This window comes from Theropithecus gelada, chromosome 6 (genome assembly GCF_003255815.1).
Source record: "Theropithecus gelada isolate Dixy chromosome 6, Tgel_1.0, whole genome shotgun sequence".
Classification (NCBI taxonomy): domain Eukaryota; kingdom Metazoa; phylum Chordata; class Mammalia; order Primates; family Cercopithecidae; genus Theropithecus; species Theropithecus gelada.
This window is the reverse complement of record NC_037673.1, coordinates 52,411,312-52,436,836: the sequence shown is the minus strand read 5'-3', so window position 1 is coordinate 52,436,836 and position 25,525 is coordinate 52,411,312. Positions and strand designations below refer to the sequence as shown.

Sequence of the window (25,525 nt, the reverse complement as noted above, 5' to 3'; positions counted from 1 at the left end):
AAAAAAAAAAAAAAAAAAAAAAAAAAAAAAAAAAGAGAAAAAGAAAACCACTGAGAGATGGCTGGGAATTCTCCGGGCACTGCCCTGTCTTTACCTTACCCACTGTTTGGAAACACAAGGCAGAAAGGAGCCAATTAGTGAAGCAGAGACCAGCAGATGATGGGGCTCCCCAACAGGAAAAGCAGCCTGTGGTCCTGTTTCACCTCAATAGCCTGTTGGATTAAAACATTTATCTACTCAAGAAAGCCTGACTCACTGCATGCTCTTGTATTTGACCCATCTATAACAGCAAACCTCATTTTGGAGGGTGGAGGTTGTTGAGGCAAATAAGGGAGGATGTGTACATTTTTCTTAGCCAAGAGATAGGTCTTTTGAGGTCCCTAAAACCACATTCATTTTTTTTTTTTTTTTTTTGCATATTAGATTTCCTTCCATGAAATTGTCCTAGATTGTAGCTTTGTGGTCTAAACTCTTCTGCCTCCAGCTCTTGGTTACCTGACATATGGCATGCTTTTGTTTCTTTGTTCTTTAAAAAAAAAATGCTTGATATCTGCTTCACTTGCTTCCACAATTCATTCTCTGCCCAGTAATTTCTGCCACCCATTTCTTGTACCCTGGTATGATATGGCCACATAGATCAGGTTTTGAATCCTGGCTCCACTAACTACTTTGCTAGGTCATTTTTTTTTTTTTTTTTTTTTTTTTTTTGAGACGGAGTCTCGCTCTGTCGCCCAGGCTGGAGTGCAGTGGCCGGATCTCAGCTTACTGCAAGCTCCGCCTCCCGGGTTTACGCCATTCTCCTGCCTCAGCCTCCCGAGTAGCTGGGACTACAGGCGCCCGCCACCTCGCCCTGCTAGTTTTTTGTGTGTGTGTTTTTTAGTAGAGACGGGGTTTCACCGTGTTAGCCAGGATGGTCTCGATTTCCTGACCTCGTGATCCGCCCCTCTCGGCCTCCCAAAGTGCTGGGATTACAGGCGTGAGCCACCGCGCCCGCCTGCTAGGTCATCTTGAGCAAGCAAGTTAATTAACATCTCCAATCTATTATTCATCGAAAAGAATGGATGTAAGAAGCTTAACAGGGTTTCTGGCACAGAGTTCATAATTTATTTCTTGTTCTTCCTTCTTTAAATAAGTCATAATCTTTCCAGGCTTCATATTTCCCAACTGTCTGGACTACTAAATAACAACACATCCTTTTAATCATCCTGCCTCAGCCTCTCAAGTAGCTGGGACTACAGGCGCACGCCACCACGCCCAGCTAATTTTTAATCAATATCATCAATTGAATCAAAGAATTGTTTGAGTCCCTACTAAGGGTAAGACCTGTTTTACATTCTTTTGGGCACACAAATAACTGAAAAATAATTCTTGATTTTTCTGAGTTTTTTAATCCTACATGGAGAGTACTGGGGTCTGCTATATCATGACTGTAATATAGATCAGGTATGACAAGCACTGTAAGAAAAATACAAATTTGTATGCAAAGGAGGAAGAGGCTGCCACAGGAAGGCTCTGTCAGCTATAGACTGATTACTTTTGAGAGTAGCGTTCCCCAAATATGAAGTCCTCACTTAACGTCATCAGTAGGTTCTTGGAAACTGACTTTAGGCAAAACGGCTTATAATAACACCAATTTCATATAGGTTAATTGATACAAACAAGAGTCAAGTTCTGATCATTTCTGGTCACAAAAACACTTTGAAACTTTTTTTTTTTTTTTTTTTTTTCTTTTTTTTTTTTTTTTTTTTTGAGACTGAGTCTGGCTCTGTCGCCCAGGCTGGAGTGCAGTGGCCGGATCTCAGCTCACTGCAAGCTCCGCCTCCCGGGTTTACGCCATTCTCCTGCCTTAGCCTCCCGAGTAGCTGGGACCACAGGCGCCCGCCACTTCGCCCGGCTAGTTTTTTGTATTTTTTAGTAGAGACGGGGTTTCACCGTGTTAGCCAGGATGGTCTCGATCTCCTGACCTCGTGATCCACCCGTCTCGGCCTCCCAAAGTGCTGGGATTACAGGCTTGAGCCACCGCGCCCGGCTTTTTTTTTTTTTTTTGAGATGAAGTTTCACTCTTGTTGCCCATGCTGGGGTGCAATGACACAATCTCGGCTCACCGCAACCTCCGCCTCCTGGGTTCGAGCAATTCTCTTGCCTCAGCCTCCAGAGCGTCTGGGATTACTAGCATATGCCACCATGCCCAGCTGTTTAATTAGCAAGACTGAAAAGTAATGACTTGTGTGCCAACCAATGCTGACCTACTCTTTCCACCCACATTCTCTGATAGAGAACTTTGATGCTTTTCCCCCAAGAGTTTTTTAAAGTGTTATGAAAACACAACTTCAATACAAGTTTCCTAACCTACACCTACACCCTATAGGAATTCTGGAACCATCACTTGAACTATCATTTCATATAGAGCATTAACAGGTCATTAATTGTGAATACTTGCCAATTTTGGTTGTAAATTGTTTGGCATTATTTTGTAAAGCAGAACATATGCATATCCATATTCCTAAGGTTTCTGTAACAAAACACTACAGATTTGAAACAAGAGACATTTATTCTCTCACAATTCTGGAGTGCAGAAATCCTAAGTCAGTTTCACTGGGCTGAAATTAATGTGCTGGCAGGGCACTCTGTTTTCTGCTCTTCTGTTTGGAGTCAAATCTCCCTCTGCCTCCCACTTATAAGGACACTTGTGATTGCAATTAGGGACCGCCCAGATAATCCAGGATAATCTTCCTATCCCAGGACCCTTCACTTGATCACATCTTCAAAGACTGTTTTCCCATATAACAGTCATAGGTTTGAGAATCAGAATGTGGACAAGACTAATATGCATGTGCTTCTTTTTTTTTTTTTTTTTTTAATTGGAGTCTCACTTTGTCCCCAGACTGGAGTGCAGTGGTGCAATCTTGGCTCACTGCAACCTCCACCTCCCGGGTTCCAGCGATTCTCTTGCCTCAGCCTCCTGAGTAGCTAGGATTACAGCCACCCGCCACCACACTTGGCTAATTTTTTTTGTATTTTTAGTAGAGATGGGGGTTTCACCATATTGGCCAGGCTGGTCTCGAACTCCTGACCTCAGGTGATCCACCCGCCTCGGCCTCCCAAAGTGTGGGATTACAGGAATGAGCCACCGCACCTGGCCATACCTTCAAACTTCTAAATAAAGACCAAAATACTTCTAATGTTAAACAACGAAATAAATGTGAGTTATGCATACATTTAAGAAAGATTCATAAAAACAAGACAATGATTTACCCAATTTTTGTTGTTTTTCAGACGGGGTCTCACTCTGTCCCCCAGGCTGAAGTGCAATGATGCAATCACGGCTCACTACAGCTTCGACCTCTCTGGGCTCAGGTGATCCTCTCACCTCAGACTCCCCAGTAGCTGGGACTACAGGTGCACACCACCACACCTAGCTAATTTTTTGTATTGTTTTGTAGAGACCATGTTTTGCCATGTTGCCCAGGCTGGTCTAAAACTCCTGGGCTGAAGTGATCTGCCTGCCTTGGCCTTCCAAAGTGTCAGGATTACACTTTGAGCCACCAGGCCCAGCCTACCCAATTTTTGGTGAATCAGTGAGTGAAGGTGGTTGTAGTAGTGCTGGGTTAAATTAAGGAAGAAATGTTTGCAAAATGAAAAATGTAAGCAACAGCTCTTACCACATGCAGTTAAAACACACACACACACACCCCCCCCACACAAATACAGTGGGTCTGCTGAGCGCTTTCAGATCATCTACTGTTGTATATTTGTATGATTATTGTACACTCATCAGTTTTTATTTTATAATAATTTGTATTTATTTATTTTGATTTTCCAGCCCATTTATTCCAGTTCAGGGTTAATGCCTATCTTGTCAGTTCAGGGTGTAAGGCGGGAACCAGCCCTGGACAGGATGGCATCCCATCACAGGGCACATTCATACACAAACTCACTCAGACCGGGACCATGTAGAGACATGCCCCTTCACCTCATGTGGACATTTTTGGGATATGGGAGGAAACTGGAGCGCCCAGAGAAAACCCACGCATATATGGGGAGAACGTGCAAACTCCACACAGGCAGTGGCCCCAGCTGGGTGTCAATTTTTTTTCTCATCAACATTATAATGGAATGAGGTTCTTCAAGAATCTGCTGTATGAGACTAACCCAGAGTAATTTTTCAAATTGCTAGATTTAATGAATCAGAATTGCTAAGAAATATGCTGGATAATCTACATACTTAACAAGCCTCCCAGGTGATTCTTCTCATTAGGGAGATTTGGGAAATTTCTAGATGAGTGCTTCTCTAGAGTTAATGTGCATAGGAATCACTTGGGATCTTGTTTAAAATGCACTGTTCAGGCCGGGCGCGGTGGCTCACACCTGTAATCCTAGCATTTTGGGAGACAGAGGCGGGCGGATCACCTGAAGTCAGGATTTCCAGACCAGCCTGGACAACATGGTGAAACCCAGTCTCTACTAACAATACAAAAATTAGCTGGGCGTGGTGGCGCATGCCTATAATCCCAGCTACTCGGGAGGCTGAAGCAGGAGAATCGCTTGAACCCCAGAGGCGCAGGTTGCAGTGAGCCGAGATCGCGCTACTGCACTCAGGCCTGGGCCACAAAAGCAAAACTCCGTCTCAAACAAACAAACAAACAAAAAAACAGCACAAGCGGAGGGTACTAGAAGTAGGGGACCTAGAAACAAAATTCCCGGGGCTCCCTCCCGGGCCGCGGTCTGGGCTGCATGTTTGACCACCACGCTCCTCGCGAAGGCTGTGGCTTCCAAACTCCTGCGCGCGGTCATCCTCGCGCCCCCGCATCCCCCACCGGCTCGGGCACGGGCACTGTGTGCCAGAGGATCGCCCAGAACTTTGGCTTCCAGGATCTCTCCAGCGGGCACTTCTTGCGGGAGAACAAGGCCAACACCGAAGTTGGTGAGATGGCAAAACAGTATATAGAAAAAAGTCTTTTGGTTCCAGACCATGTGATCACACACCTAATGATGTCCGAGTTAGAGAACAGGCGTGGCCAGCACTGGCTCCTCGATGGGTTTCCTAGGACATTACGACAAAAATGTCCTAGGACATTCCTGGACAAAAATCTGTGACGTGGATCTAGTAATCAGTTTGAAGATTCCATTTGAAACACTTAAACATCGTCTCAGCTGCTGTTGGATTCACCCTCCTGGCGGAAGGGTATATAACATGGACTTCAATCCATCTCATATACATGGGATTGAAGACGTCGCTGGTGAACCATTAGTCCAGTAGGAGGATGATAAACCTGAAGCGGTTGCTGCCAGGCTAAGACAGCAAGGATGTGGCAAAGCCAGTCATTGAATTATACAAGAGCCAAGGAGTTCTCCACCAATTTTCTGGGACAGAGACTAACAAAATCCTGCCTTAAGTTTATACACTTTTCTCAAACATGATCACACCTATTCAGTCCAAAGAAGCATATTAACCCTGCCCAATGGAAGAACCAGGAAGATGTGGTCATTCATTCAATTGTGTGTGTAGTATTTGTGTTGTGTCCAAATTAGAAGTTAGCTGAGGAAGCTTGCAGCCTCTTTTCTAGTTGAAATGGTGAACTGATAGGAAAACAAATGAGTAGAAAGAGTTACCGAAGAGGCCCTCCTCTGCCTTTCAAAAGGAAGGTCACCTACACATGTTTAATGTGTCTCTGCAAGTCTCAAGCCCTTCACGGGAAAACAAGTACAGTGTGGATTTCAAACGGGGTGTAACTTCAGCTCCAGCTGATTTTTGACAGCTGTGTTGTTGCTGTGGCATCTTTTTTCCCACTTGATGGTGATGGCTTCTGGTTCTCCCCATTCCCACAAAGGTTGTTGAACCACAGCTCCTGGAAGCCTGAGTCCACTAAGGGCTCTAGCCCAGATTTGTCCCACGCTTTCTGCTGTGTGCCTTCCTGGTGACAATGAAATTGAGGCTACTTACTCTCAGTGGTTGTTTCTCTGGTCTTGAGTGACTGTGTCAACAGTTCATTTCTTTTTTTTTTTTTTTCCAGTAGGAATAACTCCTTTTCTGCATTCATGCTCCATAGAGTCTCTCCTTTTCAGACATCCTGGGATGAAAGAATTTGACTTCTGTTTCTTTTTAGACTGCATTTTTTTGACATTTGTTTTCACTTTTAGGCTATTAAACAAAACAGGTAGTTATTGTTCTTATCCCTCTCAAATTCTTCTAAGAACTGAGAGTGAGGGGACTGTATTCAATCTCCATATGCACTGGGAACGGAGCTATGAAGAGGATCTTACTAAACTGCTGGTCTGACACTCATGGTCATGACACTGTTCCTTTCTTTGATTGTGAAAAAAATTAAACCCCTAAAAGTCGTTTGAGAACCCCCTAAAGTCTTTTGGGAATCCTCAAAAACCATGGGAACTGTAAGTATTTAGCTACATAAATGTTGTAAGATCACATCTTGTGTATAAAAGTAGTAAGATCATTTGGAATTACTGGACTAATTGAATAGTTAAGGTTTCTATTCAGGAGAATACAATGTATTTTGAAAGTGCTGCTAACTATTAATGCTGACAGTGTTTCACTCCTATGAGTGACTCAAATATATTATAAATGGGTGGTAAAGGCCGGGCATGGTGGCTGACGCCTGTAATCCCAGCACTTTGGGAGGCCAAGGCGGGCAGATCACGAGGTCAGGAGATTGAGACCATCCTGGCTAACATGGTGAAACCCCGTCTCTACTTAAAAAAAAAAAATTAGCCAGGCATGGTGGTGGGCGCTTGTAGTCCCAGCTACTCGGGAGGCTGAGGCAGGAGAATGGCGTGAACCCGGGAGGCGGAGCTTGTAGTAAGCCGAGACTGTGCTACTGCACTCCAGCCTGGTTGACAGAGTGAGACTCCGTCTCAAAGAAAAAAAATAAAATCAATAGGTGGTAAAGGGAACAGAGCCTGTGGGGTTAAGCAGAATATTGTACTAGCTGTGCCTGGACTGAGTATAACAGCTTTACAATTACGGGAAAACAAAATCTTTATTATTTTTTTTCTGTTCCAAAGATTCATCCTATGGGGTGGCCTTAAATTCTAGAATTAGATAGGAATATTTTGTCATTCATTATAACATAATATCAATAAACCATTTGTTAAAAGATTTGCCTGATTTCCAGACTTGGTGGCCACCTTGAATAATTCTTGCTGTTCTCTGGGAAAGACACTCCTCCATCTATCCTTCCCTCCCTCTTTCTTTCCAGCTAAGTAGACAATTCTAGCCAACACTGAGTCACTCAGTAAGTCTCCAGTGTGTGTGTTTGCTGAGATTGTCTAGCAGTTGAAGGTCCGTGCTGGTTTAGGTCAGACCTAAAAGAGATAAACACCTTTCCCATGGTCTTTGAAATGTAGTGCTTATTTCGTGGTCAATGGCCTTTAAAAAAAAGAATCTATTTCTGGTTTTCTTCAACAAACTCACTAGTTTTCCCTTAAACAATTTTGTAACAATTAAAGTTATCTTGAAAACGTTTTGACAAAAGTAAAATTAAAGGGACATCTTTTCTTGGTTTTCCTTCTGCTGCCACACATGACAGTTCTTTCTTCTTTAAGCAAAGAGGGTAGTTTAGATGGTTTCTAAGATTCCAACCTGACCTCGCATTCTGTTATTCTACCCAGCTCTTAATTCAGTGTGCTTCCATTATCCTCACAGGCTTCTTACTTAGACCTTGGAAATGCTGCTGTGTTTAATACCCTCCAATACTAACACAGACTTAAGATAGCTACTGTTTACTGAAAGCCTCCTGAGTGAAACGTGCAGTTTTAGGACCTTTATAAACATCTCAATTGGCCGGGCGCGGTGGCTCAAGCCTGTAATCCCAGCACTTTGGGAGGCCGAGACGGGCGGATCACGAGGTCAGGAGATCGAGACCATCCTGGCTGACACGGTGAAACCCCGTCTCTACTAAAAAATACAAAAAAACTAGCCGGGCGAGGTGGCGGGCGCCTGTAGTCCCCGCTACTCGGGAGGCTGAGGCAGGAGAATGGCGTAAACCCGGGAGGCGGAGCTTGCAGTGAGCCGAGATCTGGCCACTGCACTCCAGCCTGGGCGGCAGAGCGAGACTCCGTCTCAAAAAAAAAAAAAAAAAAAAAAAAAAATCTCAATTAATCTTTCTAGCATCCTATGAAATAGGCATGATTTCCTGTTGATAAACAGCGAAGACAGGGGTCCCAGGGATATGCGGCATCTTGCCCAGGCTTCGGCTGCTGGTGACCAGTGTAGCCCAGGTTTTCCTAACTCAGAAGACTGAGCTTGTTCCTGGATGTTATTAATAGCAACTTGTGTCCAAGCAACCAAGGGTCTTGAGTTTGCTTGGTTCAGTTTGTGGCCTCACATCAGGAGTAACAGAGCTAGTCTAGGTATGGTGGAGCTAGTCCATGCCTGTCATCCCATTGCTCTGGGAGGCCACGATGGGAGATTGCCAGAGGCCAGAAGTTCAAGACCAGCCTGGGCAACATCACAAGACTCCATCTCTACAGAAAAATAAAAAATTAGCCAAGCAACTAGGACTTGTGGTCCTAGTTACTCAGGAGACTGAGGCAGGAAGATTGCTTGATCCTAGGAGTTCGAGGCTGTAGTGAGCTATGATTGCACCTCTGTACCCCACCCTGGGTGACACAGCAAGACCCTGTCTCTTAAAAAAAAAAAAGAGAGAAAGAAAGAAAGAAAAAAAGAAAAGAAAAGAAAATAGCAGAGCTCACCAAAGTGATGTTTACCTTTTTATGATGTTCCTTTCTTTTTTCTTTTTCCTTTGCTGAAGCAAAGGAGGCTGCTAGAGGAGAGTCTTAGTCTTCCTGCCTAAGACCTCCTTTATGAATGGAATAAAAGACTAGGCTGGGCTTGGGTCCAGGCTAGTCTGTGAAGGAGGCTAGCTCATGTTCCTTACCTACCCTTTGGGTGTCCACTGGGTCATGCCCCTGAAGTGGCCTTTACCCTTGAGCCATCCCTAGCAATGGTGCTCACACATAGGCTTTTGAGCTACTCAGAGCTATCCAGACCCTGCTCACTTTTCTTTCCTGAGATCAGAACAAATCACTCCCTCACTCCTACTCCAAACAAGGTCTTATTGATAAACTAATCCTTCTCAAAGTGCTGGTAGGTAAACAGGTGATGATGGAGCATCAAACACAATTTAACTCCTGACTTTTGTACCATTGTCTCTCTATTCCATTACATATTAACATGACTCTGAATACCTTTGCCCACCATCTGCTTCTCGTGCAACAGTTGAGGCAGTAACCAGGGGAGATTCACTTCCTGTCTTGTCCTTCTCCAGGCATCACTCCCCGGCTGCCCTCTAGCAGCCAAGCTCAGATGAGCTCCATTTTTACTCAAGGTGTGCCCCTCTCTTTGGTAGGGAAGGAGAAAGGTAAGAATAGCCATGAATGAGTAAGGATTCTTAAAGGGAGGTGCTACTGTGGCTTTCTCTGCTATTTAAGATGTTGAGACAGGATAACTTTAGAAAGATGCATGCACAAACCCATAAATAGTGCTTTTATAAAATTTAGTCCACTGGAACCTGAGTTCAGTATTTGAATTAGCTTTTCGTCCAAAGTGTTTAAGCCTGCTGGAGGTCTTTGCTCAAATAATAAATACCGCGTATTTCCACATGTGTTAAGGTATAGGCAGTAGTTATTGTTTGTTTACTCCATATTAGGCACATTGCATGCATTGGCTAATCAAATCTTCATCAATTACCTATGTAATAACCTCAATTAACTTGCTTCCTTGTATTATAAATGGAAATAATTCTGTTTATTTAAATATGTTTTCATGTACCTATAGGGATTAATCAGGAAATTCAAAGGGTCTTTTTTGTACCTTTCCCTAATTTGAGCTCCCTGTTCTCATTAACACATAAAACAACATATTTACTTCAGCCTGGAATCTTTGCTTTTGGTGCTTAGAGGCAGAGACAGGAAACAGGCACTCAGGGAGAAACACTGGTAGTTGCACACTGTATCTACAGAGGGCATGTCTCATCTGTACTCTGCTGGGTTACAGAATGTCAAGAGGTATTTGTATCCACTTGAGAATTCCATTTATTACCTTCCATTTAACAGACAGTGTCTTTCCTTTCTGCAGTTGATTTTGCTAGAGAGGCAATTTATAAGGTGAAGTCCTGTTCATAGTATGACTTGTTTTCTCACTATCCCCTTCCATTTTTAGTAACTCCTTGGTCTATTTGGTGTCTTTAAAAAAAAGAACCTGGCAATGAAGACTTCTTTAAATATGGAAATGTGGTGCTCTTGTATGGTATAGATATGAAATCCCTTCCTGTGGTAATAATTAGGTTATTCCCAGAAGCACAGGGTCATTCTTTAAAAGCTTTCCTGTTTTTTTTTTTTTTTTTTTTTTTTGAGAGGGAGTCTCGCTCTGTCGCCCAGGCTGGAGCGCAGTGGCGCGATCTCGGCTTACTGCAAGCTCCGCCTCCCGGGTTCACGCCATTCTCCTGCCTCAGCCTCCCGAGTAGCTGGGACTACAGGCGCCCACAACCGCGCCGGCTAATTTTTTTTGTATTTTTAGTAGAGACGGGGTTTCACCGTGGTCTCGATCTCCTGACCTTGTGATCCGCCCGCCTCGGCCTCCCAAAGTGCTGGGATTACAGGCGTGAGCCACCGCACCCGGCAAAGCTTTCCTGTTTAAAGCTTTTCTTTTCTTTTTTTTTTTTGAGACGGAGTCTTGCTCTGTCACCCGGGCTGGAGTGCAGTGGCCGGATCTCAGCTCACTGCAAGCTCCTCCTCTCGGGTTCACGCCATTCTCCTGCCCCAGCCTCCCGAGTAGCTGGGACTACAGGCACCCGCCACTTCGCCCGGCTAGTTTTTTGTATTTTTTAGTAGAGACGGGGTTTCACCGTATTAGCCAGGATGGTCTCGATCTCCTGACCTCATGATCGGCCCGTCTCGGCCTCCCAAAGTGCTGGGATTACAGGCTTGAGCCACCGCGCCCGGCCTGTTTAAAGCTTTTCAAAGGAGGAGACGACTGCCTTGAAGATTCCCCCTAGGGTTGATATGTGTCTAATTCATTTTATAAAATTATTACTGTCTTCATTTCAAAACTTTGGCTATAAAGTCAGAAATGTCCTAAATAACAAAATATTTTGTATTTAATTTAGAGAAGAGTAAACAGAAGAAAAATGAAAACTCAGTCTTTATTTAAGCTCCAAGGATAATCAGGGCTTAGAGGACTTTTTTAGTTTTATGAGACTTTGTATTGCTGATTTTTATATTACATATTCTTGGGTTTTTGTTGTTGTTGTTGTTGTTGTTTTGTTTTTTGAGACAGAGTCTTACTCTGTTGCCCAGGCTGGAGTGCAGTGGTGCAATTTCGGCTCACTACAACCTCTGCCTCCTGGGTTCAAGCGATTCTCCTGCCTCAGCCTCCCAAGTCACTGGGACTACAGATGCGCGCCACCATGCCTGGCTAACTTTTGTATTTTTAGTAGAGACAGGATTTCACTATGTTGGCCAGGATGGTCTCGATCTGCTAACGTCATGATCCGCCCACCTTGGCCTCCCAAAGTGGTGGGATTACAGGTGTGAGTCACCACGCCCGGCCCTGTATTCTTGTTTTTGAGATGAACAGATCTCTAGGGAAATTGTCAAGTTATAATGGCATTTTACTGTGATCCCTCTCAAGCTCAGATCATTTCTGTAACCCAGTGATGACCTGTCTCTTTGGTGTACTGTCCTGTGAAATGTCAGCTCAAGTTTCCCAGAAGTCATGTGTTTGCCATGAGTCAGAGTACTTTTCCTCAGCGGGACAGTTGATGGCCCTCTTAATTTTGGTGTATGTGCTTCAAAGTATCTAAACCTCTAGTCTGATCTGTATATGATATCCTGTTAATTGTATTATTATTTTGATTATCTTGCTTGAAGGTTCATACTTTTCAATTTGATAGAAAAAAAGTTTTTTTCTGCTTATAAAAAATAAAATGCACCATCCTGGCTAACACGGTGAAACCCTGTCTCTACTAAAAAATACAAAAAAAAAAAAAAAAAAATAGCCGGGTGAGGTGGCGGGTGCCTGTAGTCCCAGCTACTCGGGAGGCTGAGGCAGGAGAATGGTGTAAACCTGGGAGGCGGAGCTTGCAGTGAGCGGAGATCGGGCCACTGCACTCCAGCCTGGGTGATAGAGCGAGACTCCGTCTCAAAAAAAATAAAAAATAAAAAATAAAATAAAATAAAGTAAAATAAAATAAAATAAAATGCAGTTTTAGATTTAGTAGATTTGGAGTGGAATCTGAGAGTCTGCATTTCTCTTAATATTAGCCTCTGTTAATGCAGATGCTGCTAGTGCAGGGCACATTTTCAGGAGCAAACCTCTAGAGCTCAGTATGGTGTCAGAGACCCTGTTTGAGAATGTGGGAAGGGCTAGAGCCAGTTCATAGCAAAATACATAAACATGTAATTTATATGCAATTGCAAAGGATTTGCAGGGTCTCTGAACGCTATCTTTAGGCTCAAGGTTAATAGGACACAGTCATCAACCTGGTTCTCATGAGGAAGTGACAGGAATCTTTGAATAATAATGTGCAACATCTATTGAGCGCCTACTATATGCCTTGGCATTGTGCTGAGTGATCCTGACATATTATTAGCTCATTTAATCTTCACAACAAACCTATGAGGTAGGCACTATTATTATCATTCTCATTTTACCAATAATGGGCAGATCACTTGAGGCCAGGAGTTTGAGACCAACCTGGCCAACGTAGTGAAACCCTATCTCTACCAAAAATACAAAAATTAGCTGGATGTGATGGCACACACCTGTAGTCCTAGCTACTGGGGAGATCGAGGCAGAAGAATCGCTTGAACCCAGGAAGTGGAGATTGCAGTGAGCCGAAATCTAGCCATTGCACTCCAGCCTGGGCAACAGAGTGAGGCTCTGTCTCAAAAAGAAAATAAATACATAAATAAGGAAACTGGTGTACAGAAAGTTCTAAGCAATTTGTCCAACAGTATTCAGTGGAGTATTCAAGAGCTGGATCCCTGATCCCAGGTGTTTAATTACTATGTTTTGCTGCACCTATGTGTAGTAATTACTTTGAAGAAAGTGATTACTTTCTTCAAAGAGAATGAAAATGTGGGCTGACTATACTTCAAATTCTGATGGACATCAGAATCTCCTGAGGGAATTTGTTAAACATAATTACCAAACAATGCTTGGATTCCAGCCTAGCTTCTGAATCAGAATCTCTGGGGTGGGGCTGGGGGATTGTGTTTAACTAATGCCCAAAATGATTCTGATGTGCAAAATTTGAGCATCATGGTCACAGACTTTTCAAAGGCAGAGTTTTAAGAGTCCAGAGGAAAGTTAAATGAAGTTTGTTATGTGAGAAACTCTGAAAGGGAAAGTGTGACTCTGAGGGTTAGGAGGCTCCCAGAAATGTATTTCTGACTCTGATCTTGATAAAGAAGAAAAGCGTGGTGGCCCTAGAAAATTCCTTTGTTGTCCCATCAGGACTATTCCTTAATACAGTCACTTAAAAGGAGAAAGGCCCACTTTTAAAAGAAGTTCACCTTATTGAGGACACAAAAAAGTACTTATAAAGGGGCGTCGTTGATCTGTAAGAATAATGCAGGAGAATTAACCCCACTCCCCACTTATTTTCTTTCTTTTTTTCTTTTTTGAGATTAGTTTTGCTCTTGTCACTCAGGCTGGAGTGCAGTGGCGTCATCTCAGCTCACTGCAACCTCCGCCTCCTGGTTCAAGCGATTCTCTTGCCTCAGCCTCCTGAGTAGCTGGGCTTACAGATGCCCACCACCAGGCCAGGCTAATTTTTTGTATTTTTAGTAGAGACGGGGTTTTACCGTATTGGGCAGGCTGGTCTCGAACTCCTGACCTCAGGTGATCCGCCTGCCTCGGCCTCCCAAAGTGCTGGGATTACAGGCATGAGCCACCATGCCTGGCCACCTCATTCCCCACTTCTAACTCCAGACAAACTTAAGTGCATGTGAGGGGAAAAGAGCTAATAACAACATAAAGGAAGTGGGAGGGGGCACAGCTTGCCTCTTTCCTGATCTCTTGCTTTACTTTCCTTTTTCTCATTCATTCATTTATTCCAGCCTTTTTTTTTTTTTTAAACTGCATGTGCCTTCATTTTGCCAAGTACACTCTTGGAACTAGAAAGGCCTGCTCCCTTCACTTAAGAAGATCCATTAACCACAAAGATCAACCCAAGAATGAATGCTAGGAAAGGGGCAAGTGCAATGTCAGAAGAGCACAAAGGGGGTTGTAAGCAGAAGAGGAATCGCAGGATGAAAGAAGAGCAAATTTTATTACGATTTCTAAAACAGGTGGAGCAGGTGTATTCTGACTGGAGGCCAGTAACTACATGGCAATCCTACCTAAGATCTGTAATTTTAATTTTTAATTTTTATTTGAGACAGAGTCTCGCTCTGTCTCCCCGGCTAGAGGGCAGAGGTGCTATCATGGCTCACTGCAGCCTTATTTCCTGGGCTCAAGTGATTCTCCTACCTCAGTCTCCTGAGTAGCTGGGACTACAGCATGTGTCACTGTGCCCAGCGAATTTTTTTGAAAATTTTTTAGAGAAGGGGTCTTGCAGTGTTGCCAGGGCTGGTGTTGAACACCTGGGCTCAAGCAATCCACCCACCTTGACATCCAAAAATGCTGGGATTACAGGCGTGAGCCACTATGCCGAGCCTATTTTTATTTTTTAAGAGACGGAGTCTCACTATTTGCATAGGCTGGTCTTGAACTCCTGGGCTCAAGTGATCCTCCCACCTCAGCCTCCTGAGTAGCTGGGGCTACAGGTATATGCCACTGTACCCAGCCTGTCCAAGATTTAAAAAAAAAAACAAAAAAAAACCATGTAGTGTCTTTAAGATTATAGGCACTTTATAGGTAATTAATTTACATATTTCTGGTGATATATTTTTAAAGAGCTTGTTAAAGAGATATTTATGGGCCAGGCGCGGTGGCTCATGCCTGTAATCCCAGAACTTTGGGAGGCCAAGGTGGCGGATCACTAGGTCAGGAGTTCGAGACTAGCCTGGCTAATCTGGTGAAACCCTATCTCTACTAAAAATACAAAAATTAGCCAGGCTTGGCGGCAGGCAACTGTAGGTCCAGCTACTCGGGAGGCTGAGGCAAGAGAATCGCTTGAACCCGGGAGGCAGAGGTTGCAGTGAGCAGAGATCACACCACTGTACTCCAGCCTGGGCGACATAGTGAGACTCCATCTCAAAAATAATAATAATAATAAAAAAGATAAAGAAAAAGAAAAAAAGAAGTATTTGTATATTTGTGAGCACCCTACAGAAAGGAAGTGGTGATCACCAGGGCCAGGTGTGCGTGGATTTATTAAGAACAAGTCATGACAAATCAACACTGTTTCTTCGGTAGATTAGGGAACCATGGTAGGTAGTGGGTTGAGTGGGTGGTAGGGAAGCAGAAACAACGGGTATGGATCCACAGAAATCTTTGTTGTTGAAAAAAACATGCATTGTGTGTCAGCAGATATCATATTTGCTAGGCAATTGCACCTATGTCTTTTATTTGCTCATTACTGGAACCTTTTTTAGAAAACACTATCTTCCTAAAAAACAACAACATAGAATCCAGGCCCTCCAACCTTGACACGGAAGGAGAGATTGGTGGAAGGAGAGTATCTTTCTGGAGCTGGGTTGCCCATCCAAAGGGCCCCAAATCAGATCCTAGACACACACTCACCTCCTTTTTATGGGTTTTCACTAAAGATTGTAACGAAACTCCTCACACTTGGGAATTGGCTCAAGTGTTAACAGAAGACTTTCCCCTTAATACTCTGTAGCAAAGCTGAAAAAGGACTGGAAGCCATAAACACCTTTAGGAAAGATAGGAAATAAAATGGAAATATACATAAAAAAAGGACCAGAATCTAGATAATCTGATTTGCAAGCTAAAGTTTACTCACCTTTATTCAGAGTCCTTTCCAGAGACTATGACTTCTTTTCACTACCGGAGTACTTATTTTAAATGACTGTTGTTAGTATGTCTCTACCTATTTTGAGTGATTTTTCTTTACCCCAGTTGTACTTTTTAGTTACAAATTTTTATAACCTACCTTCTGGAACCAATCTTATCTTCCACTAACTCCCAATGTGTTCCTCGTTTCACAGCCTTTCCTACTCAAAGACTTGAGAAAAGCCGTTTGTTTTGCCTCCTCTACACTTTAACCATTGCTCAATCTTCAAAGTTTTTTCTTCCTCAGCACCCTTTTCTATTGACTCAAATTGTTTTATTTAGGGCTTTGAAGTTTCAAGGACCAGAAATTCAATTAAGTTAGTTCAAGTAAAAGGTTTTCTTAGAATAATGACATGAAATTTCTCAGAAATACCAATCAAAGTTCTCTTGAGCCTTGTATTTGTTCTGAATATTTTAGGCTTAAACATATTATTGTTATTATTTTCACCCATAAGAAGAAATCTGGAGGCAACCAGTTGCTGGTTATTTTTAGTAGAGCTAAACATTATAAAGACCAGTGACGCTGCTTTTCTTGGTCTTTCCCTCATAATCAAAAGATGGCTGCTGTAGCTCTAGATATCAGGTCCATGTTCAACGAAGGTAGAAAGGAAGGGAAGGGAATTCAGCCTTTTGCTTTGGCCTGGAAAGCAAAAACGTTAAAGAAACCTGCCAGTAAATATCTGCTTACATTACATTTACAAGAACTCTATCACACAGCTGCTAATAAAGGAAGTGAAATGACAAGTCACATACTCGGAGACAAAATTTACCACGCAAAGAATTATTATGAAGAATATATGAATAACTTCCACAATTAAATAAGAATAAGACACACAATAGAAAACAGAAAAATGAAAAAAATAAAAATGAAAACACAATAGAAAAATGGCAAAAGACATGAAGAGGCAGTTAATAGAAGAGGAAACATTTTTGGTGAATACATTTAGGGAAAGACATCCAAGCACATTAGTGACCAGGGAAATGAAACTTAAGACTACATTTAGATACACATTATACCTACTAAATTAGCAAAAATTAAGAAGTCTCAGAATATTGCATTAATGAGAATGTAGAGTTTCATCCACCACTAGTGGGGGTGTGGATGAAATGGTATAAACATTTAGTAATACAATCTGAGATTATCTCATAAAGTTGAATGTGGAAATACTACATAATGCAGCTGGTAATTCCACACTAGAGACATGTACATAAATGCCTGCAGCAGCAGCATTTGCATAAATGAAAACCCAGATGACTATTGTCAGAAGAATGAATAAAGTGATGTATTCATATGACAGACCTACTATTGTAGCAGCATAAATGAATGTAAGAAATATGATTGAGTGAAAAAATATCAAGGGCAGAAGATTAAATCTATGGCATAATATTTTTAAAAGGTAAAAAACAAGCAAGCGAAACAGTGTATATTTTTAGAGATACATACACATGTGGTTAAAAGATATGGAAAAAACAAAGCTAGGAAAAGGTAAATATAAACATAAAATTCAGGTGCATTCAAAGATTTGGCAATGATCAGGTGTTTATTGTAGATTCATAGTTGTCCATTTTATTATGCCTCATAACTTATTTTTATTTATTTATTTATTTTAGATGGAGTCTCGCTCTGTCACCCAGGCTGGAGTGCAGTGGCATGATCTTGGCTCATTGCTACCTCTGCCTCCTGGGTTTAAGCAATTCTCCCGCCTCAGCCTCCCCAGTAGCTGGGACTACAGGTATGTGCCACCATGCTGAGGTAATTTTTTTGTATCAGTAGAGACAGGGTTTCACCAGGTTGCTCAGGCTGCTCTCGAACTTCTGACCTCAAATGATCTGCCTGCCTCGGCCTCCCAAAGTGCTGGGATTACAGGCGTGAGCCACCATGCCTGGCCTTTCATAACTTATTTATATGTTATATATTTATGTATCAAATATTACATAATTAAAAGCTTTATTTTATTTTTATTTTATGTAATTATTTTTATTTTATGCATTTATTTTTTTGAGTTGGAGTCTCATTGTCGCCCAGGCTGGAGTGCAGTGGCACCATCTCGGGTCACTGCAACCTCCGCCTCCTGGGTTCAAGAGATTCTCCTCTGGAGTAGCTGGGATTACAGGCATGTGCCACCACACCACATCCACTAATTTTTGTATTTTTGGTAGAGACAGGGTTTCATCATCTTGGTCTGCCTCGGCCTCCCAAAGTGCTGGGATTACAGCCGTAAGCCACTGCACCCGCCGATTAAAAACTTTAATAAGGTATGAAGCAAATGGCTTTGACAAAAAGTGTAAAAATGATTACAATACCCCATCCTGTGAAATTTTCTTTTTGGAGCACATGTACTGGGGAACCAGACATTGACATTTTTAGTTATTTTAGTTTTACAATGCTATTTGAGTATAATAGAAACTGTATTTGCTTCAGTCCATTTGGGGAGAAAGAACATAAACACATGGAAACACAAACATCCTAAAGGAATTGAGTCTTATTACTTTGCAGACAATTTTTGAAATAAGTTGCTGAGACAGTTCAGTGTTGTTAGAATGGAGAGAGGGAGACTTACTGATAATATTATGTTAAAGAGCAGTGCAAGTAGAGGAGTGGGGACAGAATTGATCATGCAGAGGTATGGAAAGAGAAAGTGGAAATGCAGCATGTAAATTGCAGATTCCTTTTCAAGAAGTTTAGTAATGACAAAAGAGAGGAAATTAGCTTCTTTGTTCTTCAGGGAGCTTCAGGACTGTTCTTCGGAAGCCTACTTTGCTTTTGTGTGATGTCTGTATTACAGGGAGAAAAGTTTGGCCCAAGGACAAACTTTGTTAAACATTTATGCAAGCCTCTGAGGTTTCTTTCTTTCTTTCTTTCTTTTTTTAAAGTATTTTTTTCTGGGATGCACAAACTCCAGAGAAATGGAGTCAGTGCTCTCACCTCTGAGGTTTCATGTTCAGTCCAGGGACACACTCATAGCTGCCCCCCTCCCCCGGGGGTATTAATGGTGTTACTATTTGATTCGTGTTTCCTTTTTAAATTATTTTCATCATCATTTCAAAGTTACTTAACTCATTCTCAATTCCAATGATCACACCAGAATCCAATTATGACAACAAACCAAAACAATCAAACAAAAAAATCCCCCCAAAAAGGAATGAACGCTCCCCATTCCAAAACAAGATGATGTGTCATAGTCACTCTTTCCACAAATGAGGGCTTATTAATTGCTTTTTTTTTTTTTTTTTTGAGACAGAGTCTCGCTGTGTCACCCAGGCTGGCATGACAGAGTCTCGCTCTGTCACCCAGTGGTGTGATCTTGGCTCACTGCAACCTCTGCCTCCCAGGTTCAAGCGATTCTCCTGCCTCAGTCTCCCGAGTAGCTGGGATTACAGGTGCCTGCCACCACGCCTGGCTAACCTTTTTGTATTTTTCTTTTCTTTTCTTTTCTTTTTTTTTGAGACTGAGTTTCACTCTTGTTGCCCAGGCTGGAGTGCAATGGCGCAATCTTGGCTCACCACAACTTCTGCCTCCCGGGTTCAACTGATTTTCCTGCCTCAGCCTCTCAAGTAGCTGGGATTACAGGCATGTGCCACCATGCCTGGCTAATTTTTATATTTTTATTAGAGACAGGGTTTCTCCATGTTGGTCAGGCTGGTCTCGAACTGCCACCTCAGGTGATCTGCCCACCTTGGCCTCCCAAAGTGCTGGGATTGCAGGCGTGAGCCACCGCGCCCAGCCTACTTTTTGGTATTTTTTGTAGAGACAGGGTTTCATCATGTTGGCCAGGCTGGTTTCAAACTCCGAACCTCAAGTGATCCAACCGCCTCAGCCTCCCAAATATTGCTAGGATTACAGGAGTGAGCCACATGCCTGGCCTTATTAATTGCTTATAATTAATTAATTATTTATTTATTTGAGACAGAGTCTAGCTCTGTTGCCAGGCTGGCTAGAGTGCTGATCCTGGCTCACTGCAACCTCTGCTTCCTGGGTTCAAGTGATTCTCTTGTCTCAGCTTCCATGTAGCTGGGACTACAGGCACATGCCACCATGCTCAGCTAATTTTTGTATTTTTAGTAGAGAAGGAGTTTCACCACGTTGGCCAGGATGGTCTCGATCTCTTGACCTCGTAATCCACCCACCTCGGCCTCCCAAAGTGCTGGGATTACAGGCGTGAGCCACCGCGCCCAGCCTACTTTTTTTTCTTTTTTTTTTTTCTGCTTTGGAGTCTCACTCTTATTGCCCAGGGGCTGGAGGACAGTGGCTCAGGTCACTGCAACCTCCACCTCCCGGGTTCAAGCTATTCTATTACCTCAGCCTCCCCAGTAGCTGGGACTACAGGCACCTGCCACCACACCTGGTTAATTTTCTAATTTTTTTTTGTATTTTTAGTAAAGATGGGGTTTCACCGTGTTAGCCAGGATGGTCTCGATCTCCTGACCTCATGATCCGCCCACCTTGGCCTCCAAAAGTGCTGGGATTACAAGCTTGAGCCACCGCACCTGGCCCTAATCACATGCTTTCTAAGTAGGCCTCAGGCTTCCGCTTGTGGGCAGAGAACTTCTCTTGTTTATTTTAGCTTCTTCACAGATGTGTACCAGGTATCCACTAGGGGCTCAATAAATGTCGAATTAATGAATGTGTGAATAAACAAAAAATCACTAATCAGTAATTTTTTTTGAATGCTTATTTTTGAAAATGCACTTTAAGAGTAAATGTTTATTTTTTTTAAATAGAAAGAATAAGATCTAGTACTTGATAGTACAACAGGGTCACTATAGTCAATAATTAAATTATACACTTTAAAATAACTAAAAGTATAATTGAATTGTTTGTAATACAAAGGATAAATGCTTGAGAGGATGGATATCTCATTTTCCATGATGTAATTATTACACATTGCATGCCTGTATCAAAACATCTCACGTACCCCAAAATATATACACCTATTATGTACCCACAAAAAGTAAAAATAAAAAATTTTTAAAAAGTAAATGTTTTTAAAAATTACTTTTAAAAAGTAAACGTTTATCTCAAAAGCTCTTTAAGACACTGAGCCTAGACTGTAACACAATAGGTGCTCAATAAATGTTTTTTGAATAAATACCTAATACTCAGACATTGCAAGTACTTTCAATTTATTGTGACCTTGCAATCTGAGGCCCTTGTAACTCTGGAAGTAAAGAAAGCCACATGAATAGTGCCACAATAAACATACGTGTGCATGTGTCTTTATAGCAGCATGATTTATAATCCTTTGGGTATATACCCAGTAATGGGATGGCTGGGTCATATGGTACATCTAGTTCTAGATCCTTGAGGAATCGCCATACTGTTTTCCATAATGGTTGAACTAGTTTACAATCCCACCAACAGTGTAAAAGTGTTCCTATTTCTCCACATCCTCTCCAGCACCTGTTGTTTCCTGACTTTTGAATGATTGCCATTCTAACTGGTGTGAGATGGTATCTCATTGTGGTTTTGATTTGCATTTCTCTGATGGCCAGTGATGATGAGCATTTTTTCATGTGTCTGTTGGCTGTATGAATGTCTTCTTTTGAGAAATGTCTGTTCATATCCTTTGCCCACTTTTTGATGGGGTTGTTTGTTTTTTTCTCGTAAATTTGTTTGAGTTCTTTGTAGGTTCTGGATATTAGCCCTTTGTCAGATGAGTAGATTGCAAAAATTTTCTCCCATTCTGTCGGTTGCCTGTTCACTCTGATGGTAGTTTCTTTTGCTGTGCAGAAGCTCTTTAGTTTAATTAGATCCCATTTGTCAATTTTGGCTTTTGCTGCCATTGCTTTTGGTGTTTTAGACATGACTTGGAATCAACCCAAATGTCCATCAGTTACAGACTGGATTAAGAAAATGTGGCACATACACACCATGGAATACTATGCAGCCATAAAAAAGGATGAGTTTGTGTCCTTTGTAGGGACATGGATGCAGCTGGAAACCATCATTCTTAGCAAACTATCACAAGAACAGAAAACCAAACACCACATGTTCTCACTCATAGGTGGGGACTGAACAATGAGATCACTTGGACTCAGGAAGGGGAACATCACACACCGGGGCCTATCATGGGGAGGGGGGAGGGGGGAGGTATGGCATTGGGAGTTATACCTGATGTAAATGACGAGTTGAGGGGTGCTGACGAGTTAATGGGTGCAGCACACCAACATGACACAAGTGTACATATGTAACAAACCTGCATGTTATGCACATGTACCCTAGAACTTAAAGTATAATAATAATAATAAATAAATAAATAAATAAAAAAAAGAAAGCCACATGATAAACAAAGGCACATCTTTTTCAGGTGTAAATTGCTTAAAGCTTTTACAGCTATTTAAACGAGAGGCAAAATAAAACATTCATATTCGTTTTAAAGAAAAACATCTTTCTTCAAATGTATTTTTTGTTTTTAAGAGCTTACTTGGGGCTATATCTTCAGACTCTGTATTTAATGTTATCTTTCCATTGGCTTTATGAGTGCTTTGCAGGAAAAGTCCAAGAAGTAGTAGGTACATTTGGTGATTTGTGTTTTACGTATTTAAGGAGAAAATATACCAATCATTAACATCTGTAGAGGGTTCAACTCTAGATAAAGCCACTTTCATATAATCTTTTCTGGGCTTCACTTCTTCCTCCAGACTGGACCACTGGGTAGCTTAAAGTTGTAAAAGCTTCAAGCAATTTACACCTGAGAAAGATGTGCCATTGTTTATCATGTGGCTTTCTTTACTTCCAGAGTTACAAGGGCCTCAGACTGTAACATCACAATAAATTGAAAGTACTTGTGATGTCTGAGTATTAGGTATTTATTCAAAGAACATCCCCATTTTACAGATTAGGAAACAGATTACCAAATGTGGGCTAGGGTCCTCCTGGGAATGGGCCAGGGGGAATGCTTGCTGCTGTTAAAGAAAATTATCCCAGACACTTGTTAAACACAATGAATAATTTATTCAAGATTACTACAATAAGGGTCATGACTATTGGAACAGGAGAGAGAAATTGAGCTCAACTCAGAATACAGCAAAGACAGCAAGGGATTTATAGCTAAGGAACAAGCACCGTGTCTGTGAGGGAGGTGACGGTGGATGGAAAATTACTAACAGGAGACATCAAGGGTAGGGGGATTCTGGCTAAAGGCAGGTCAAGGGCTTCTACAACAAAGGTGTAATATAAGGAATCTAATCCATTATTAAATATCAAGAATTCAAGGGTGATCAGGTATCGAGGATGGATGATTTAGCACGCTTCTTGCTAACATTTGGGCCCAGCCAGGACACGGAGATGAACGTTGAGGCCTAAGTGAGAAAGGGCTCAGAAGTACCAAACTAAAGGAGAGCATCTCTGTTCCTGCCTACTCTGACCTCGTTTCCCCCCTTAAACTCAGTGGTAACAATCTGACCGCTTTATTACCTGATTCCCATGGAAGGGGGGGGAGTGGCAGGCAGCCGGTGCTCCAGGATCGTTGGGTAGGGAGCCTAGCTCTCTGAAAGCAGCAATGCCTAGTGGGGGTACGGAGGCCGAGTTCGGAGACCACCCGAGTAATTGCGGTCCAGAGCAAAGCCCCCTGGATCGGAACGGGAGCTACCCTCACGCCCCGCCCGGCTGCCGGCAGCCGCACTTCTGGGCGGATGCCGCAGGTCGGGAGGGACGAGGCTGACGGCGCTGATTGGCTGACCGCCGCGGCCTGGGGTTCCCCGGCCCCGCCCCTGCTGCGCTCCCCTTGCCCGCGAGGCCGCGCGCTGTCCGGTCCTGCGCTGCCGGGCGGGAGAGGCTGGACCCCGCGTTCCTCCTCCCTACCGGTCCCCATCCTTAAAGCGCGAGTCTGGACGCCCCGCCTGTGGGAGAGGGCGCCGGGATCCGGACGGGGAGTAACCGGGGCAGGCCGGGGCCGGCCGAGGAGGTCCTGAGGCTACCGAGCTGCAGCGGCTGGCACACGAGCGCCTCGGCACTAACCGAGTGTTCGCGGGGGCTGTGAGGGGAGGGCCCCGGGCGCCATTGCTGGCGGTGGGAGCGCCGCCCGGTCTCATCCCGCCCTCGGCTGCACTCCTCCTCCGGCTGGGAGGGGCCGTAGCTCGGGGCCGTCGCCAGCCCCGGGCCTGGGCTCGATAATCGAGGGCCTCGGCCGCTGTCCCGCAGCTCAGTCCATCGCCCTTGCCGGGCAGCCCGGGCAGAGACCATGTTTGACAAGACGCGGCTGCCGTACGTGGCCCTCGATGTGCTCTGCGTGTTGCTGGGTACGTACGCGCCGCCGGCCCGAGGGGCGTGTGCGCCCGGGCGGGGACGGCTGTCCCGGGAGGGCTTTAGCGCAGAGTTGCCACGGGCAGCTGGGGTGTGTTGCCTGACGCGTGCGCCGCTGCGGGGCGACACACGGGGGGCGGCTTCTGCAGCCGAGGGACCCCGCTTTGCAGCCTGCACCCCGGCTCCCGCGTGCCCGCCGCTGTCTGTAGCCCGCCGGTGCGCTGAGCCCACCCCTGCTTGGACGCTGTTCACGCCTTTGCGCTCCATGCCTTGCTCCTGTTCTCTGTTTTCAGTTCCACTCTAGCAGAGCAGGGTGGGCTCCTCCCCTCTGTACTGTAGAGAAGCCTGGTCACTGGCCCGTCTCAGTAACGAAACTGGAGATTTGATGCACAGGGGATTCTCAGTAGCAGGCGCCAGTGCCTGATATATCGTGAGAAGTTTAATATTTCGGCTATAAAAGGCTAGAACCTTCCTAATTAGAAGGTGTTGCTAGGTTGTAAATTGTCAGGTTGCAAGTAGGGATGAGCACACCAAGTTTTTGCGTATAGGTCTGAAGAGGCTTTGGGGGTGGGGGAGGGCGCGGTACCCCAGACCTACTGTTTCCTTGTCTGCACATACCTTGCCATGGTGTAGCTTTCCATCTCTTGTGACAGTCCCGCAAGGAGCAGTAGACATTCTTTGGCTGCAGCAGATTTCGCATTGTCTTACTGATTGGAAGAGTTCAGTTCTGAGGCTTCTGGTTGCCAGTTACTCCTTTGTTTTGAAGAGAAAGAATTGGAATCATTTGGATAAGGGATGGGCGTTGGAAGCAGTAGCTTTCACCTTTTGTGTATTGTATAAGGCACTTATGCTGTGAACTATTTATATGTGATGGAAAAAACAAAAACAAAGCAAGAGCTGCTGGAGGTTTAGATAGTCCTACTTATGTTAAAGTAATCAGAATAGTAGTAGTATTGGCAAGTTCTCAGGGTGGGAGATCTGTGGCTTTAGCCTCCTAGATGAAAGTCTGCATAATGGTTTCTCAGTGACAGGAGATTCCCTCGGTTTTAATCCAGTAGTCCCTGGTTATTACACTCTTCAGTTTCCAACCGGATTATTTAGGCCCTTGCAATCTTGTGGAATTCTTATAAATTCTGTTACCTGGTTTTGTTGTTGTAAGGAAAAATTCCATTGTGTGTGTGTGTGTGTTTTTTTTTTTTTTTTTTGAGACAATCTTGCTTTGTCATCCAGGCTGGAGTGCAGTGACGCGATCTTGGCTCACTTGCAACCTCTGCCTCCTGGGTTCAAGTGATTATCCT

General features: G+C 43.5%; 1 protein-coding gene and 1 pseudogene across 3 annotated transcripts in view; both read left to right on the top strand.

The window, feature by feature from the left end:
* Positions 1–5,453, top strand: part of LOC112627003 — a 46,639-nt pseudogene extending 41,186 nt beyond the window's left edge.
* A 17,970-nt stretch (positions 5,454–23,423) lies between these two features.
* Positions 23,424–25,525, top strand: part of PLPP1 (phospholipid phosphatase 1) — a 105,438-nt gene continuing 103,336 nt past the window's right edge. For all 3 annotated transcript variants that reach the window (XM_025389052.1, XM_025389051.1, XM_025389054.1), the window contains exon 1: positions 23,424–24,223. In XM_025389052.1, the coding sequence (XP_025244837.1) occupies positions 24,166–24,223 (58 nt within the window). In that variant the 5' untranslated portion in view covers positions 23,424–24,165. The remainder of the gene's footprint in view (positions 24,224–25,525) is intronic.